The 18779-nt window shown below is 40.1% G+C and overlaps 1 protein-coding gene across 1 annotated transcript in view; it reads left to right on the top strand.

The window, feature by feature from the left end:
* The window catches only part of LOC116973272 (synaptotagmin-like protein 1), a 161807-nt gene that overhangs the window by 49980 nt on the left and 93048 nt on the right, over positions 1-18779 (top strand). Inside the window, exons 2-5 of the mRNA XM_033021185.1 lie at positions 4927-5072; positions 7019-7124; positions 8411-8474; positions 9615-9657. Of these exons, the coding sequence (XP_032877076.1) occupies positions 4927-5072; positions 7019-7124; positions 8411-8474; positions 9615-9657 (359 nt within the window). The remainder of the gene's footprint in view (positions 1-4926; positions 5073-7018; positions 7125-8410; positions 8475-9614; positions 9658-18779) is intronic.

The raw sequence follows: 18779 nt of genomic DNA on the forward strand, positions 1-18779 counted from the left end.
CCTCCATGGCCAGAGTGAGCCCTACATCAGTCTGAAGAAGGGTTTTGGCCCAAAACGTTGCCTATTTCCTTTGCTTCATAGATGCTGCTGCACCCGCTAAGTTTCTCCAGCACTTTTGTCTACCATGTATTTGTCCAACTGTTTCTTATGCTATGGGATAGTCCCAGCCTCAATTACCTCTTCTGGCAGCTTGTTCCATACACCCACCTTCTATTCATTTTGTTTGCTCTCTTAAAATATCTATGGTGTGATATGCACATAATCATAATCATACTTTATTAGCCAAGTATGCTTTGCAACATACGAGGAATTTGATTTGCCATACAGACAAAGCAAAATAAAAAGCAACAAAATGCACAAAATACTTTTTAACATAAATATCCACCACCGTGACTCCTCCACATTCCTCACTGTGATGGAAGGAGAGTAAATATAACCATATAACCATATAACAATTACAGCACGGAAACAGGCCATCTCGGCCCTACAAGTCCGTGCCGAACAACTTTTTTCCCTTAGTCCCACCTGCCTGCACTCATACCATAACCCTCCATTCCCTTCTCATCCATATGCCTATCCAATTTATTTTTAAATGATACCAACGAACCTGCCTCCACCACTTCCACTGTAAGCTCATTCCACACCGCTACCACTCTCTGAGTAAAGAAGTTCCCCCTCATGTTACCCCTAAACTTCTGTCCCTTAATTCTGAAGTCATGTCCTCTTGTTTGAATCTTCCCTATTCTCAAAGGGAAAAGCTGATCCACATCAACTCTGTCTATCCCTCTCATCATTTTAAAGACCTCTATCAAGTCCCCCCTTAACCTTCTGCGCTCCAGAGAATAAAGACCTAACTTATTCAACCTATCTCTGTAACTTAGTTGTTGAAACCCAGGCAACATTCTAGTAAATCTCCTCTGTACTCTCTCTATTTTGTTGACATCCTTCCTATAATTGGGCGACCAAAATTGTACACCATACTCCAGATTTGGTCTCACCAATGCCTTGTACAATTTTAACATTACATCCCAGCTTCTATACTCAATGCTCTGATTTATAAAGGCTAGCATACCAAAAGCTTTCTTTACCACCCTATCTATATGTGATTCCACCTTCAAGGAATTATGCACGGTTATTCCCAGATCCCTCTGTTCAACTGTATTCTTCAATTCCCTACCATTTACCATGTACGTCCTATTTTGATTTGTCCTGCCAAGGTGTAGCACCTCACATTTATCAGCATTAAACTCCATCTGCCATCTTTCAGCCCATTCTTCCAAATGACCTAAATCACTCTGTAGACTTTGGAAATCCTCTTCAATATCCACAACACCCCCTATCTTGGTATCATCTGCATACTTACTAATCCAATTTACCACACCTTCATCCAGATCATTGATGTACATGACAAACAACAAAGGACCCAACACCGATCCCTGAGGCACCCCACTAGTCACCTGCCTCCAACCCGACAAACAACCATCCACCGTTACCCTCTGGCTTCTCCCATTCAGCCACTGTTGAATCCATCTTGCTACTCCTGCATTTATACCCAACAGTTGAACCTTCTTAACCAACCTTCCATGAGGAACCTTGTCAAAGACCTTACTAAAGTCCATATAGACAACATCCACTGCTTTACCCTCATCAATTTCCCTAGTAACCTCTTCAAAAAATTCAAGAAGATTAGTCAAACATGACCTTCCAGGCACAAATCCATGTTGACTGTTCCTAATCAGACCCTGTTTATCCAGATGCTTATATATATTATCTCTAAGTATATTTTCCATTAATTTGCCCACCACTGAAGTCAAACTAACAGGCCTATAATTGCTAGGTTTACTCTTAGAACCCTTTTTAAACAATGGAACAACATGCGCAGTACGCCAATCCTCGGGGACTATTCCCGTTTCTAATGACATTTGAAATATTTCTGTCATAGCCCCGGCTATTTCTACACTAACTTCCCTCAATGTCCTAGGGAATATCCTGTCAGGACCTGGAGACTTATCCACTTTTATATTTTTCAAAAGTGTCAGTACTTCTTTTACTTTGAAACTCATAGTATCCATAGCTACTCTACTAGTTTCGCTTACCTCACATAATTCAATATCCTTCTCCTTGGTGAATACCGAAGAAAATAAATTGTTCAATAAAATGTTCAATCTCTTCCCTTCTTTGCTCTCCCATACGGGGGCCTTGAGCCTTCTGTTGACGGGACTGTCTTGGCTCCCGTGGCCGGCGGTCGGGCCCTCCACGTTGGGGCAATCAAGCTTCCGCATCAGGGGGGTTCCCAGCTTCCCCGCACTGGGCGATCTGGGTGATCTGACCCCGGGTCGTGGCTGGTTGAAACCTTCTGCGTCGTTTGGAGCTCCCGACATCGGTCTTGTTAAGTCCACATCCCTGCGGTGGGGCTCAAAGTCAGTCCTGAGCAAGGCCGCCAGCTCCATGATGTTAAGCTGCAGGGCGACCAGAGATATGATTCGGAAAACAATCGCATCTCCGGCAAGGTAAGAGATTGAAAATTTTTCCGCCCACCCCCCAAATAAAACCAGTTCATTGGCTATATTTAAGAGGGAGTTAGACATGGCCCTTGTGGCTAAAGGGATCAGGGGGTATGGAGAGAAAGCAGGTACAGGATACTGAGTTGGATGATCAGCCATAATCATATTGAATGGCGGTGCAGGCTCGAAGGGCCGAATGGCCTACTCCTGCACCTATTGTCTATGTTTCTATGTTTCTAAAACAAAACAGAGAACATTATCACATACTTTTAAAACACGCTAAAAATAACAACAAAAAAGACGAAAAGACAGACAGACTGTTGGCAAGGCTGCCATCGCTGTGCCACCCAGTGGTCAATGACCATGTTCTGCTTCAGACCATAACAATGTCCACCTGAAATTTCAAATATTAGGGATGTGCTCAGTTTTATATATGGGACTGTTATTAAATTGACTGCTCGTTAAATATCAATTAAGTTTGAACGGTGAGGTTCCTAAATGGTATTTGTAGACATTTAACTATTATTTTTATGAGATTTTTTTTTATCGATGGCTATTAATATTCTGCATTGCCACAGGCTTGTTAAAATAAAGGTTTGGCTCACATTAAACTGTGTTGCTCATGCTAGTATTTATTAAAATACATTTACAACGTCTTGGTAACTGGTAATATTTTCTTTGAAAATGTTGAATCAAAATTTTAATTTCAAGGCACTTGAAATCGTGTAATTTGCGGGCTCCAGTGTTCTGTTCTTGTCTTTGAAAGAGTTAGTGTTGGGCTTTGGTTTCCCTTTGCCTCACCCGTGGTTCAGGTGTGAACAAGTGAATTATAAATTAATGAGGAGATTATTTTCCACATCCCAAAAAATCACTCCTCTCCAGAAAAAAATCAAATAAATAGTATTCCCATTCAATAAATGTTTTTTTGGACTCTTGTTCTATTTTGATTTGTAATCCCTTTGCAACCTCTAGCTGCACGCTTGTCCTCTTAAGCCTGTAACTGGCAATTCACCATCTTTCTTCAGGGATATCCAGATTTCTTGCCTTTTCTTTGTATTCACAAAATCAAAATAGCAAAAAAGCTTTAATAGTTGCATCTCAGGAGGATGGCAAAATGCTCTGAATGCCAAATCATTCAGTTTAATCTGCAGGAGATGTTTTGGTATTATTGTCATGTGTACTGAGGTACAGTGAACTGCTTTTGCTTGCATGCTATCTGGTCAAAGAGAAGATTATCCATGAATTTGATCAAGACGTTCACAGCATTTAGTGCAAGATATAACAATGAAGATAGTTCAAAGATTTCCAAGGAGCAGATGGTAGGTTTGGACTGTACTCGAGCTGACAATTTGCCTGATCACAGCCGGGAAGAAACCGTTCCTTAATCTGGAGGTATGTATTTTCAAACTTCGGTACCTCCTGCCTGATGGTAGAGGGGAGAAGAGGATGTGACCAGGGTGAGACTGGTTCTGAATGATGCTGGTGGCCTTGTCGAAGCAGCGTGAAGTGTAGATGGAGTCATGATGGTCATGCACAACTCAGCAATTTCTTGGGGTGGAGCGGTTCCTAAACTACGCTGTGATTCAGATTCAGATTCAAACTTTATTGTCATTGTGCAGTGTACAGTACAGAGACAACGAAATGCAGTTAGCATCTCCCCAGAAGAGCGAACATAGAATAATGAGCAATAAATATATATACGTACATACAGTCGTAGTAGTGCAATTTTTCTGGGGGAAGGTGTGTCCGGGGGGGGTGACTGGCAATCACCGAGGTGTAGAGTTAAGTAATATAACAGCCGCAGGGAAGAAGCTGTTCCTGGACCTGCTGGTCTGGCAACGGAGAGACCTGTAGCGCCTCCCGGATGGTAGGAGGGTAAACAGACTGTGGCAGGGGTGAGAGCAGTCACAGTCTGCTCTCACCCCAGAGAGATGCATCCTATGACACATTTGTAGAAGTCGGTGAGAGTTATTGAGGACATGCTGAACTTCCTAAGCTTTTTAACGAAGTAGAGGCATTATATGTTGTGGGAAAAAACTGGATCTTTTATCCAAAGTTGTGCTGCTTGTGTTTACCACTATCATCGCCTGTGTCATTCTTTGCAAAAAACCAAGATTGAAACATAAACGCTCCCACATTTCAGGGAAAACCTTTTTATTCACTGTGACTCAGAGGGGAAAATAAATTGATGGAATTGGGATAAGAATATTTTACAAAAGGTGTGTTCTCCATTGGATATATCCTACCTGATACAAATTTTGTATTTGTAATTGACTTAAATTAGGAGTAACAATTTAACAGATTGATTTATTTTGTTTGAATGTCACAACCTACAAGTATAATTTGGAATCTTAATTGTTGCTGTAAAATCCTTTTGAAATGAAACAATAATTAAATTCTTTGAATTCAAATTCTTTCACAGGAAATTGAAGAAATCAAACTTTGAAACAAAGAAATTGAAAGTGATGACAGGCGAATGGTTCAATGAAGTTAAAGCCAAGCGTTATGGTGAAATTGCTAGCGGCATAGACATTTTAAAGAATTCGTTTAACAAAAAAAAGACGCCAGGTAACCTTCTCTTGGAAAGTCTTGATTTTCCAATTTATTTTCCTCCCTGAAGCTATGTTACTATACTGAAGATGTTGATATATTGACCAAATGACTTATTTCTGTGTGAGTTCACCCTTGGGCTACTATTAGTGATATTTCTTTAACCATCTAGAAAGAACATGAAGCTCTCTGAACTCTGCTCCATTAGTCTTCATTGAATAACAGCACAGTGGTAGAGTTGCTGCCATACTGCGTCAGAAACTCGGATACGATCCTGACTTTGGATGCTGTCTGCACAGCATTTGTACATTCTCCCTGTGGATTGTCACGGAGTGGGTTTTCTTCAGGTGCTCCGGTTTCCTCCCATGTTCCAAAGGCATGCTAGTTTGTTGGTTAATTGGCTTCTGTAAATTGCCCCCTCATATGTAGGAAAGAACTAGTGCTAGTCTCTAAAACTAATGTTCCAGTGATCACTGGTTGGCGTGGACTTGGTGGGCCCAAGGGCTTGTTTCCATGCTATATCTCGAAACATTAATTTAAACCTCTACCTTCTTAACATCTGCACCTTTATCTCTATCTTTTATACCTGCCATGGATATATGTTTTAAAATATCTGATTTTCCAAATGTTTATTTTGGTAACAAACTCTGAGCATTAAAAACAATGAATGGAAAACACTTGTTCCAAATCAAGTTTGCTTTCAGAAATTCAACCCGGTACAGCTGCTACCTCACAGCACCAGTGAGCCAGGTTCGATCCTGACCTCGGGTGCTGTCTGTACGGACTTTACACGTTCTCCCTGTGACCGCGTGGGTTTCCTCCCAAATCCCAGCCACATGTGGGTTAATAGGTTAATTAGCCTCTATAAATTGCCCCAAGTCTGTAGGGAATGGGAAAGTGGGATAGCATAGAACTAGTATGAATGGGTGATCGATGATTGACATGGATTTGTGGGCCAAATGGCCTATTTCCATGCTGTATCTAACTCAACTCATTCATTGCTGGTGACACTTGAGTTTAAGATTACCATCAAACTATATCTCATGATAATCTCACACTCACATTTTGTAGTTGGAGTGAATGAATAATGAGGAGGTGGATCATATTTGCGCAATAGTTTATCTCCCCGGTTGTGGGATACTAAAGCCATTTGTAGTGCTCTCCCATTGTTTTGCTTAACATAAACAAGATTATTTTTTTAATCTTCCTCATTGTACATAGTGCTCTTAATTGAAAGATTATGACAATGAAGCCTCTGTTCTGACATTGTAATTATCTTGGTCTTATCAAACATAAGGTTTAGCACTACAAGCTATGAATCCCAGCTGTGGAGACATTTGTATAGTTGTAGGACACTGATCTTTTTATTCTGGATTTTAAACCACGTACTGTCTTTTTGTATATAATTCACGATGCTCTTATAAGTAATTTACTAAGCTTTTATATGTATTTTATGGTATTTTTATATGTAATGTATTCTATGTAATGTCGTCTTTTATCTGGACCTTGAGTCTGAAATTTAAAGTTTAATATTGAACCAAACAGAATTTTCTTCTCAAAGTCCTCAACTCTACCAGTACATAATTTATTTTGATTTCATTTGACATTTGAGTTGATGATGTTCAACCCAACAAAACCTCTGTTTGTCATTACTGGCACTTATTAAGTTGCATCCATGCATACCAATCTCAAATTGGGAAAGCACATAACTGCAAAACAAAAGGGATAAGATCAAAATACAGATGAATGCCCTTTTAGTGGCAATCCCTGGATGACGACGCCATATGTTTTTACTGATAATTTTCATCTGCTATTATTATTGACATTTGACTTTTAACAATTGTGCATTACATGGTTGGGTGCATTCGCAAAACCTGGACTAGAATGGAGAATATATGAAAGTTGCTGTAAATAGTGTGTGAAAGAAAATTTCTCTTTGTGAATACATTTTTCTTCCTGTGCAGTTGTTCCAGATGTTGCAGAGAAGGTGTCACAGAACGCAAGTGTGGTTCTCAATTCCAGCCCTCCGTACCGAGTTAGTCCCTCAAATCCAGAAACATTAGAGAAAAGGTAAAAAATCTTTTGAGAAATGCACATTGCATTATGGCTATTTTGCAAAGAAGCCGGTGAACATCTTCATTTAAAGAATGAAATGGATGGAGGAAATTGTACTTTTTCAATTGAAGATCTTAGCAAGTTTTCTTTATGACACTGACAGATACTTGTGTCTTTTCATTGAGCTTTTTAGATGTTGTTAAGAAATCATCTCAAACATTTGTGTGTAAGAGAGAACTGCAGATGCTGGTTTAAATCAAAGGCAGACACAAAATGCTGGAGTAACTCAGCGGGTGAGGCAGCATCTCTGGAGAGAAGGAATGGGCGACGTGTCGGGTCTGAAGAAAGGTCTTGACACGAAACGTCGCCCATTCTTTCTCTCCAGTCAAACATTTTTTGTGTTTTGTTTTAAGATAGAGCTTTAATCTACTTTTTTTTTTAATGCCTCACACTATCCTTAAAGCAGGGAATGGTATTTTACCAAAATATTGAAAACTCTGCACAAATATACATACATGCATTGAACTTTCAAGTTGTGTTGTTTTCAATAACTTATCATAAACCAAGAAGTGCATTTAAATGAAGTATATTTATGATGTTACGTTGTTTGCAATGTTTTTCAGTGTTTTCTATGTTGTTTTTTTAATGTGTGCTCTTGGTGAAGGAGTAATTGGTTTCACGAGACCTAATGTTATTATTTTGCCTTCCATTACATTTAAATTCTCAGACCCTTGAAAACGAGGGTTTTTCTGAGACTGTTTTTCAGTGAGATTATTCCCCATGTATGTACAAATCCATAGGAGCAGGGCTGGAGGAAATTAGGAAATGAAGTGGGGGAATGGTTATTCCCAAACCTCCCTCCTCAGAGTTATCCTTGATAGACCAAAGGATATCCACTTTGACGAAATAGTCAGACTTCCATAAAAAAAAAACATATCAGAAGATTTGATGGCTTCTCTCAGCCCACTCAGCCCAAGAGGGAACGTCATTCGTTCAGTTTCATATGTTTCAGTATTCCCAGCGACAAGTCTCGCGGCTCCATCTGTGTTACTACTCTGGTTCGTTCATAGAAATTACCAAATCGTCAAACGTGGACATACAGTAACTAACCTGATTCTTGAAGTGAAGTATTTAATTTAGCCAATTCTGTATCAATACTGTTACAGTTATGCCAGATTTACTGAAAAAAAAAGAAATTATATTTCACATCAGGAAATTATATATTTTCAGGAATTTTAGATCATTTTTAGACAAAATAATATTTCTTCCTTACTGTTATTTTGCCATTTTTATTTGAACAGGTTAACAAAAGAAGCAGAATTCGCACCAGAGACAGAGATGATGATGCCTAAATCCCATAGTCAGGTTAGAATCATAGTCTTGACCTGTTAGATATGGTCACTTTTTTCCTGGACGGTTTTAATTACCTTCATTAAGCAATGTTTCAACTTGTATCAAAGAGTGCAAGAATGTCATATTTACTCCCTGAATGATTTATTTCTCCAAATGTGGGTGCCCTATGAATTTAGATGTTTAGTGTTTAGTTTAGAGACACAGCATCGAAACAAGCCAATCGGCCCACCAAGACCATGCTGACCATAGATTACCCATTCACACTAATTCTATGTATAGGAAGGAACTGCAGATGTTTGTATAAACCGAAGATAGACAGATAAAGCTGGAGTAACTCAGCGTGACAGGCAGCACCTCTGGAGAGAAGGAATGGCTGATGCTTCGGGTCGAGGGTCTTACTCCAGCATGTTGTGTCCATCTTCACACTAATTCTATGTCGCCATACTTTCTCATCCATTCACTACATAACAGAGGCAATTTACAGAGGCTGATTAACATACAGACCCACACGTTTTGGGGATGTGGGAGGAAACCAGAGTACCTAGAGGAAACCCACACAGTCACAGAACAAACGTGCAAATCCCACGCAGACAGCACCTGAGGTCAAGATTGAACCTGGGTCTCTGACAGCAGTGAGCTACGTCACTGTGCCGCAGTACTTGATTAATCTACTGGGAATTATGAATGCATACTAATATTTTGGTATTTTTATTGCCTTCTGCTTCAAAAATTTATTTTTACTTAACAATAGCAAAATAATCCGTGGTATCCATAAAGCATGGTGATGCATCCGTACCTTTGTGCATCAGTAAAGTGTATGGATAGATCTGAATTCTGTAGATGTAAATTCATGAGCACAAATTTTATGCAGGAGCATTTTTAAACATGCACCTCGCTTAAATTTGGATGCTCTGATCCATTCATTCTCCCGTTGTCTAAATGTTGCTGCAATAAATTAGTATTGGTCAGCCTAACCATATGGAGATATGGATGACTGATTTTCAGTTTATAAATACAATTTACCGTGGCCTGCAAAACCAATATAACAGAAGGAAACTTAACAGACTGGAAGGATTATTGCAAATGCAAGCAATAAAATTGTTTAGTTTATTTTTAATTTAATTTTCTTTCTCTATCTCTTCACTCATATAGGCACCCACAGATAAACGTGAAGATGAAGCAGTGACATTGGAAGGTACAGTGCATTTATATAGCTCCTATAAGAGACAAGATTATTATGCCCAGAATTTTAGCATGCAGATCTTTCTGTTCATGCAAATAATACCATGTACGTTTGAAAAACTATTGACAGCAAGGAAAAATATCTAATTTGCTTAAAGACTTTGTATTTTCTTTCCTTGAACACTTAACAGGAACTAAAATTGGATTGATTAGTGCCAACATGCTTTAAATCTAAGGTTATTTAACTTTGGTTACATTGTGTGAGAGTGAGTTTCTGGGTGAAATCTCACCCATTCGTGAAATTGGACTGGGTATGCTATGCTTACCTCATGTTCACCCGTGTCAGAGCCCTCCTCACATCGTGCTCAGACAGCGAGAATATGTGCACATGCCTCCCTTCAGCTTCGTTAGCCAGCCCGCTGGCGGTATTGTCGTTAGTCGGCAGACCTGGGGTGGTGTGGAAACGAGCGTAAAAGGAGTTCAGGTCATCAGCTAGGGAGGTGCCGGCACTTGCGGATGAGGGTGGGGTGCTCCGGTAGTTGGTTACAGTCCGTAGCCCCTGCCACAGGCGTCTGGTGTCCTGCTGCTCCATCTGTGACTCCATCTTGTCGCTGTACCTCATTTATGCGTCCTTCACCGCCCTTCGCAGTCGGTAGGACTCTACCTTGTAGACGTCCATGTTTCCGGATGCCAGGCGCGAGTTGTAGGCAGCGGTGCGAGCATTCAAGGCAACACGAACGGACCTGTCTACCCAGGGTTTTTGATTCGGAGGTGCTTACCCTTACCGTGGGGACGATGTTGTCGGTTATTGTTGCAATGAAGTCCGTGACTGGAACTTGCTTGGAACATATTCCAGTCGACATCTGTCAGTGCATCTTGCAGCATAGCCTCTGACTGGTCGGACCACCGTTTTACGTCCCTCGTCACTGCCGCTTCCCGAACTATCCTCTGTTTATACTCCAGCAGCAGGAAAATGGCAGCATGGTCAGATTTTCCTTGGGGAGGGAGTGAAACGGCCTTGTAGCCCTTCCGGAACGGCGTATACCAGTGGTCCAATGTTCTTTCCCCCCTGGTGGCACACGTGATGTGTTGGTAGAAGTTCGGCATGCAATATTCTGAGTCTATGAAGGACATTGCATTTACAGGTTCCTGTTTTTTTCAATACTGTCATTACAGAGAAATACATTATACTGTAGGAAGACTTTCTGTCATGCTCCCACACCCGAGTTTCTTATCTCACTTGAAGTCATGGTCATATTGACCTTGCCATAGTATCTCTCCAATCAGTTTGCAGCAGATCTCTGCAGTATCTTCCAACTCTCTGTACACTGCTGCAACAGGGGGGTCATCCAGGCATTACATTCATGCAGAAATGCATCTCATTCACTTTGATTTCAGCAAGGAGAATGTGCATCTTGAGCATTGGGTCTGGCTTCTCGTCAGTCCATTCAAGTGCCCATAAAGGACTTTAGCAATGTTCAGGTTGTCATGGATCATTAACAATGTTTCCTGAGTCAAGGTCATATTTCTTGAAAGCATGCAAGATAACTTCTTCCCAGGGAGATTGCATTGCATGACATTTTCTGTGGCTAGAACTGTCCAGAGGGATTAGATCCTGAGGTTTAAGGGCTACCATCTCTTTCTTGGGATCGTTGTTCCAAAGTGCAGAGTTTCATTGTTGTGTATTAGTGTGCATTTTCAGCCTACTGACTAGAGCAGCTGATCACAGCGACATACAGCACAGAAACGCATCCTTTGGCCCACCAATGACCATCAACATCATTTACTTTAAACCTATAATAATCCCTTTTTCCCCCCCACTTCCATATCAATTTTAGACTTTAGAGATACAGCGAGGACACAAGCCTTTCCGCCCACCGAGTCCGCACTAACTAGTGATCATTCCATACACTAGCACTATCCTACACAATTTACAATTTTTACCTAAGCCAATTAGCCTACAAAACTGTCATTGGAGTGTGGGAGGTAACCGGAGCACTGGAAGAAACCCACGTGATCACAGGGAGAACATACAAACTCCATACAAACAACACCCGTAGTCAGGATTTAACCTGGGTCTCTGGCGCTGTGCGTGAGCAACTCTACCATTGCGCCACTGCACCACTGGGCTGCCCTTTTTTTTAAATGGAGGGCTGTGATAGGTATGATTTTATGCAATTAGGGAAGGAGAACTCTCCCTAGATTCCACCACTCGCACGTCAGGTTCAATTTACCTGCCAACCCACATGACCATGGTGAATTTTCAAACTTCACGTAGGGTGGAAGTCATTCTAACACCTTTTTGAACAACTCTTCTTTGTTTTAGTAGATGTTGTATGATTAGTACAACAAAAAAACAATTTCCAATTTTGCAACAAATATTTTCATTGTTTGGCATGTTTCCTGATTTCTAAGATTAAAAAAAATGTTATCTATGTTTAACCATGAGCCATTTTAATGTTGGGATTGTTTTTAGTTAGATTTCCTTAAGATTAGGCTCCATTAACTGAGGTCTCTATTTGATATACTGCCCTCCTTTGTCCAAGTTCAATGTATGGTGTTATTCAGTCATGAACACAACTGGCACATGTTCATAACATTTGTGCCAATATTTACAGTTCTGGTGTCCAAAAACCTGAGGCACTTAAATAACTCTAGCACGAAGAGTGATCATAAAATGTAGACATTGAATTATGTGATGATCAGAACTACTGAGTGAATATTTCCTTATTCATAAACCATTACATTTTTATGCCTCTTCATTACCTTAAACAAGAAATTCAATTGAATAGCCTTTATTCGGACTGTTTGAAGTTGTGTTTGAAGACAATTTAAAGAAAAAGTGAATTATTTAATGAGACCTTGCAGTACAAATTTTGACTGAAGGTTTGGACTTAATAGAAAGTCAATATATAGTCATTTGATACAATAATAAACAATAATTTCAGTGGTTCAATCCATTTGTACTTTTGGCAGGGTTTCTGACATTGCCCAAGGCATTTAGTGATTATGGATGAGAGTTTCACAGAGATCATTTCAGTCATTTTACCCATACTGGCTCTTTGAAAAGGTTATGCTTCTTGTAGGTTGATATCACTGAAGCTACACCTGAAGTTGCTATGCATCTCTAATATACGTTCTTGTCAGGTGCTGCTTCCATTTGGCAGTGAGAGAGAGTTCTAAATTTACCTTGGACATGTCGGTTGCTTGTACATGTGTGCCAGTCACACTGTCTGCTAATGCACAATAAATTTTTAATACAACCCCAGAATTCAAATGTAAAATCTTTATGGTCTAAATAAAAGAATATCTCATAGATCCATTGGTCAAGAGACTTTGGTTAGGCTGTATTTGGAGTATTGTGTGCAGTTCTGATTGTCCCATTGCAGGAAGAATGTGGATGGTTTGGAAAGGGTGCAGAAGAGGTTTGCCAGAATGCTGCCTGGATTAGTAGGTATTAGCTATGTTGGACAAACTTGGATTGTTTGCTCTGGAGCATTAGAGGCTGAGGGGAGTCCTGAGAGCAGTATCAAAAATGATGTGAAGCGCACATAATGTAGACAGTCAGAATCGTTTTTCCGAGGATGGAAATGTCAAAGATCAGGGGGCATAGCTTTATGGTGAGAGAGGCAAAGTTTAAAGATGTGCAGGCAAGTATTTTTTTACATTGTGGTGGCTGCCTGAAAGCACTATGAAGGGAATTGATGACGGCAGATACAATAGTGGCATAAGAGGCTTTTGGATAGGCACATGGATAAGCAAGGAATGGAGGTATTTGGATCAAATGTAGGGGGAGGAGGTTAGTTTAACTTGGAATCATGTTTAGCACAGGTATTGTGGGCTGAAGGGGTTGTTCCCGTGCTGTACTGTTTTATGGTTGTTTAGTCATGATCTTGGGGTTGAAACTAAGACCTGCAGTCAGTGCACCCATTATGCTGTTCCTGGAGAAGCTTGGGAAGGCAGTGAGTGAATGGAAGTCTGTATATTTGAATGGATGCTCGACCCAGAAATGCTCTTTAGTAATTTGTCCGGGTATTAAGTTGTCTCTCCTGTGTGGTGGGCGGCGCAACTCGCGTTGCAGCGACCTCTGCAGTCCGTCTGTATTTTTATTATTTTTTGTCTCGTTTGAATGTAGTTTTTATTAATTTTTTTTGTGTATATGTGTGGGTATGTGTGTGGGGGGCGGGGGGGGGTGGGGGAAACTTTTAAAATTTATCCCCTGCACGGAGAACCCAAAATTTTCTCTGTCGGGTCTCCGTTGTCGTTGGGGCCTAGCACCGTGGAGCGGCCTCCAGCAGGAACGACCTGGGGCTCCAGTCACGGAGCTGCGGACCTACTCACCATCGTGGAGCTGGCCGAGTTCGGAGCGGGTGGAGCTGTGGTGGCGCTCGGCTGCGACCTGACCCCGGAGATTCGGAGGCTTACCGCAGGTCTGATGGACGGTGACACCGATAGCCCGCAGGTCCCTGCTGGGAGACCGCTTTTCGGGGCTTCCGCAACGGCGACTTCACCCGCCCGAGTTGCGGGGTTGAAGAGTACCTGGAGCGGGGACTTGCATCATCGCCCGGCGCGGCTTGGAATGGCTGTGGGACTTTGCTAGCGCACGCCGGAGGCTCCAACAACAAGACCCGGAGCGCGGCCTTGCATCACCCGGCGCGACGTTAATGGCCGCGGGATAATTACCATCGCCCGCTGGGGGCTTTGACTCTGACATCGGGAGGGGAATGGGGAGTGCAGGGGAGAGATAAGTTTTTGCCTTCCATCACAGCGAGGAGGAGATGCGCTGTGATGGATGTTTGTGTAAATTGTGTCTTGGTTCTTTCTTGTGTGTATGACCGCAGAAACAACATTTCGTTTGAACCTCAATGGGGTTCAAATGACAAATAAATGGTATTGTATTGTACTGTACTGTATTGTATTGTATTGTACTGTACTGTACTGTATTGTACTGCACTGTACTGTACTGTACTGTACTGTATTGTACTGTACTGTATTGTATTGTATTGTACTGTACTGTACTGTATTGTATTGTACTGTACTTTATTGTATTGTACTGTATTGTATTGTACTGTATTGTACTGTATTGTACTGTATTGTACTGTATTGTACTGTATTGTACTGTACTGTACTGTATTGTATTGTATTGTACTGTACTGTACTGCACTGTACTGTACTGTACTGTATTGTACTGTACTGTATTGTATTGTATTGTACTGTACTGTACTGTACTGCATTGTATTGTACTGTACTGTATTGTATTGTACTGTATTGTATTGTACTGTATTGTATTGTACTGTATTGTACTGTATTGTACTGTACTGTACTGTATTGTACTGTACTGTATTGTATTGTACTGTACTGTATTGTATTGTACTGTACTGTACTGTATTGTATTGTACTGTACTGTACTGTACTGTATTGTACTGTATTGTACTGTACTGTACTGTACTGTATTGTACTGTACTGTACTGTATTGTACTGTACTGTACTGTACTGTACTGTACTGTATTGTACTGTACTGTACTGTATTGTACTGTACTGTATTGTACTGTATTGTACTGTATTGTATTGTACTGTACTGTATTGTACTGTATTGTACTGTATTGTACTGTACTGTACTGTATTGTATTGTACTGTACTGTACTGTATTGTACTGTATTGTACTGTATTGTACTGTATTGTACTGTATTGTACTGTATTGTATTGTACTGTATTGTATTGTACTGTACTGTACTGTATTGTACTGTACTGTACTGTATTGTACTGGTGTGATCCCGCCACCTACACACCAACTCCCTCCACCACTTCTGCCTCCTCTCCATTCATCATAGAAAGTTCTCCTACCACATTCACAACATCACAGCATTTCTCTGCAAAGAAAAAAAGAATAATAGCTCTGTCTGTGAGCTGTTAAATCGAAACTAGAAATCAGAGAACCAAAACTAAAAATAAAATACCACATTTCTGGTGGAATTCCATGTGTCAGGCAACATCTGTGGAGACAGAGGAACAGAAAAATGCTTTGGGTCAGAACTGAGAGGGTAAAGAGGAGATGGTCAATATTAACAGGTTATGGCCCCATCAACAAGACCAAGCATAGATTATGTCCTGCAGTCCCTCCATCAAAGAGACCAGCTTTCCAACATCCACTTTGTGCAGACACCTCATTATTTTAACATCCATCTATCCCCTCAGATTTATCTTTACAATACACAGTTTCAGCACCTCTAATCTATTCTTGACATTGTAGTTGTTCATCCCAGGAAACATTCTCGTAAATCTTTTCTGGGCTCTCTCTAGTCCTCATATCCTTTCAATATTGTGATTATTTGATATGAACACACTGGACTGACGTTTTATGAAGGTTCAGCATGATTTTTCTGTTTTTATACTCTAAACCACTACTGATAAATTCCTTTATTGGTCATAAGCAAATTTGTGAACAATTATGGAATTTATCAGTAGGTGTTTACAATATAAAAGCAGAGGAATCATGCTGAACCTTTATAAAATGTCAGTCCAATGTGTTCATATCAAGTAATCACAATAACTAACCACATTCTACACCTGCCTTGCCAATTTCAATAATTTCTGTGTACTTACACCCAGCTCCTGCATCAATTTTGGAACAGTTTCCGTTATTCCAAATAATCCCTCCTCATTCTTCCTAACAATGTGCAGCAATTCACTTCTCTCTGCATTAAACTCCATTTGCCATATGTCTGCCCATGCCAACATCCTGTCTGAATCTTTGCTGCAATCTATTTGTAGTTCACAATACAGCCATGTTTTGTGCCATTTAATCTTGTATCTCTCAAGTCTAGGTCACTAACACAAATCAAAACAAGGCAATGGCCCCAACATCAATCCCTAGTGAATGCTTCTATTCATTTTCCTCTAGTCTGAAAACAAAACTAATAGCAGAATCAGTGGTGCCTCCAATATATCCGGGAAGATCTGTTGTTCTCTTACCAGATGGGACTGAAATATTTCAGCTGTATTCTGCAGCAGAAATTTGGGAACTTATTTAGAGGCAGTAAGCTGCTTAATAAAGACAATGTTGGTAGTCATTAACAGTGGACACTCTAGCTCAGTTGCACAAAAGTTTGTTTTTGACTACTTTTGGGATGAATAAGGTTTGAAATCCATAAGAAATTGAAGAACTCTTGGAGAACTAAATCAATTTAATGAAATAATTTGCACATAACCCTTAAGGCATGTAGATAATTATAACAGAATAATATGTTCGTTCATGAATGATGTCAGTGTGGCAAGTAAAATGTCATATAAGTAACATTCCTTCTACTGCTCATGTTTAATGGCTGGCATGATGTTAATGTGAGAGCCTCATTAAAAATACATTCTATTTCATAACAAACATGATGGATGGTGTATTAGGGCTGGTTGATGAATTATGCTTGAGAATTTATTTCCAATAGTAGCAATTCTAACATCTGGCATCTAATTTTTGCTGTTCATGAATGCATCAACTGCGATTCAAGCTGTAGAAACTGTAAAAGAAATTCACTATAAAGTTTGGATTTTGTTATAATAACAAATTGTGGTGGTATATTGCCAGAAAAGAGTCTCAAAGCAGTGCAGAATGGTACAGGAAATTGCTTTTTCTTAAATGTTGTTCAATTGAATTAGCTCCCTACTCTTTCAATAGCTGAAAGAGACAACTCTGTTCCCCAGGGGAATTATGAACAGATTTCAGTAATCATTTTTATGATCTAATTTTTGTGTCAATGGTTCTAACACAAGTGCTTTCTTTGCTATTTGTTAAAGGTAATGTGTAGTTCTGTGACACATAATTATGGTTTTGTAGTTTCCTGCTAATTGTGAAAGCAAGTGTTGCACAGGATTAAAAAATATAGAAATACTGGACTGAATAGATCAAAAGTTGAGAAGTAAAATTGATTAACTTTTGGGCTTCACAATTTTAATACATAACATTTACCCGGAGATCAAATAAATTGAATTAGAAGGCTTGTTATATGCTGTCTAAGGAAATATTAGGCCTCACAGACTGAAAGACCTTTGTTTTTCTTTGCCTTTGTGCTTACATTTACAATAAATAAAATGGAAATTTTGCTATGCTGTATGATTATAGTAGTCTTTCATTATGGAACAAAATATTGAAAGGATAATTCCGTGATACGGTATTGTAGGAAAATTCAGATGTATGAAAGAATTATTTTGAATTTACAGGGTGATATTTAAGTAGCTCGAATAAGGGTTAGGACACACATGCTGTATTCCACTTGAAAGTCATCGTCACGTTAGAAAAAGGAAAAAGAAAAGCAATGTGGATTAGCTCATGTATGTGTCAAATTAGAAATCTAAAACCCATTTCAGACACCCAGTTCAAAGTTTTCATTGCAATGCTCGATAAACAAACCTTTTAGATGTGTGATCTAAGAGGTAAATTTGCACTCCCTTTGATTCTGTCTTTCAATCCTATATGTCTCTTCCATCTGTCTCCACAATCCCTTATGCCAGTATCTCCTCCAATCAACTTTTGTAAAAATGCCCAATACCACTTCTCCCTTTAATCACCACATTTCCTAATCCCACTGATCAACTTCTCACTCAATTGCCTGTATTCAGATTCAGATTCAGATTCAGAAAACTTTATTGTCTGTCGTAACAGAAAATCTTCTTTGACGTGGCTCAACATACAACCAGGACAATGTACTGATAAGCTGTCACTTACAAAACTTACAAAATTCTTAAGGGGTTGGACAGGCTAGATGCAGGAAGATTGCTCCCGATGTTGGGGAAGTCCAGGACAAGGGGTCACAGCTTAAGGATAAGGGGGAAATCCTTTAAAACCGAGATGAGAAGAACTTTTTTCACACAGAGAGTGGTGAATCTCTGGAACTCCCTGCCACAGAGGGTAGTTCATTGGCTATATTTAAGAGGGAGTTAGATGTGGCCCTTGTGGCTAAAGGGATCAGAGGGTATGGAGAGAAGGCAGGTACGGGATACTGAGTTGGATGATCAGCCATGATCATATTGAATGGCGGTGCAGGCTCGAAGGGCCGAATGGCCTACTCCTGCACCTAATTTCTATGTCTATGTTTCTATGTCATACAACACAGATTTCTGCGAGCACACACAGTGTGTATAGAT

The sequence above is a fragment of the Amblyraja radiata genome, chromosome 5 (assembly GCF_010909765.2).
Source record: "Amblyraja radiata isolate CabotCenter1 chromosome 5, sAmbRad1.1.pri, whole genome shotgun sequence".
Classification (NCBI taxonomy): Eukaryota; Metazoa; Chordata; class Chondrichthyes; order Rajiformes; family Rajidae; genus Amblyraja; species Amblyraja radiata.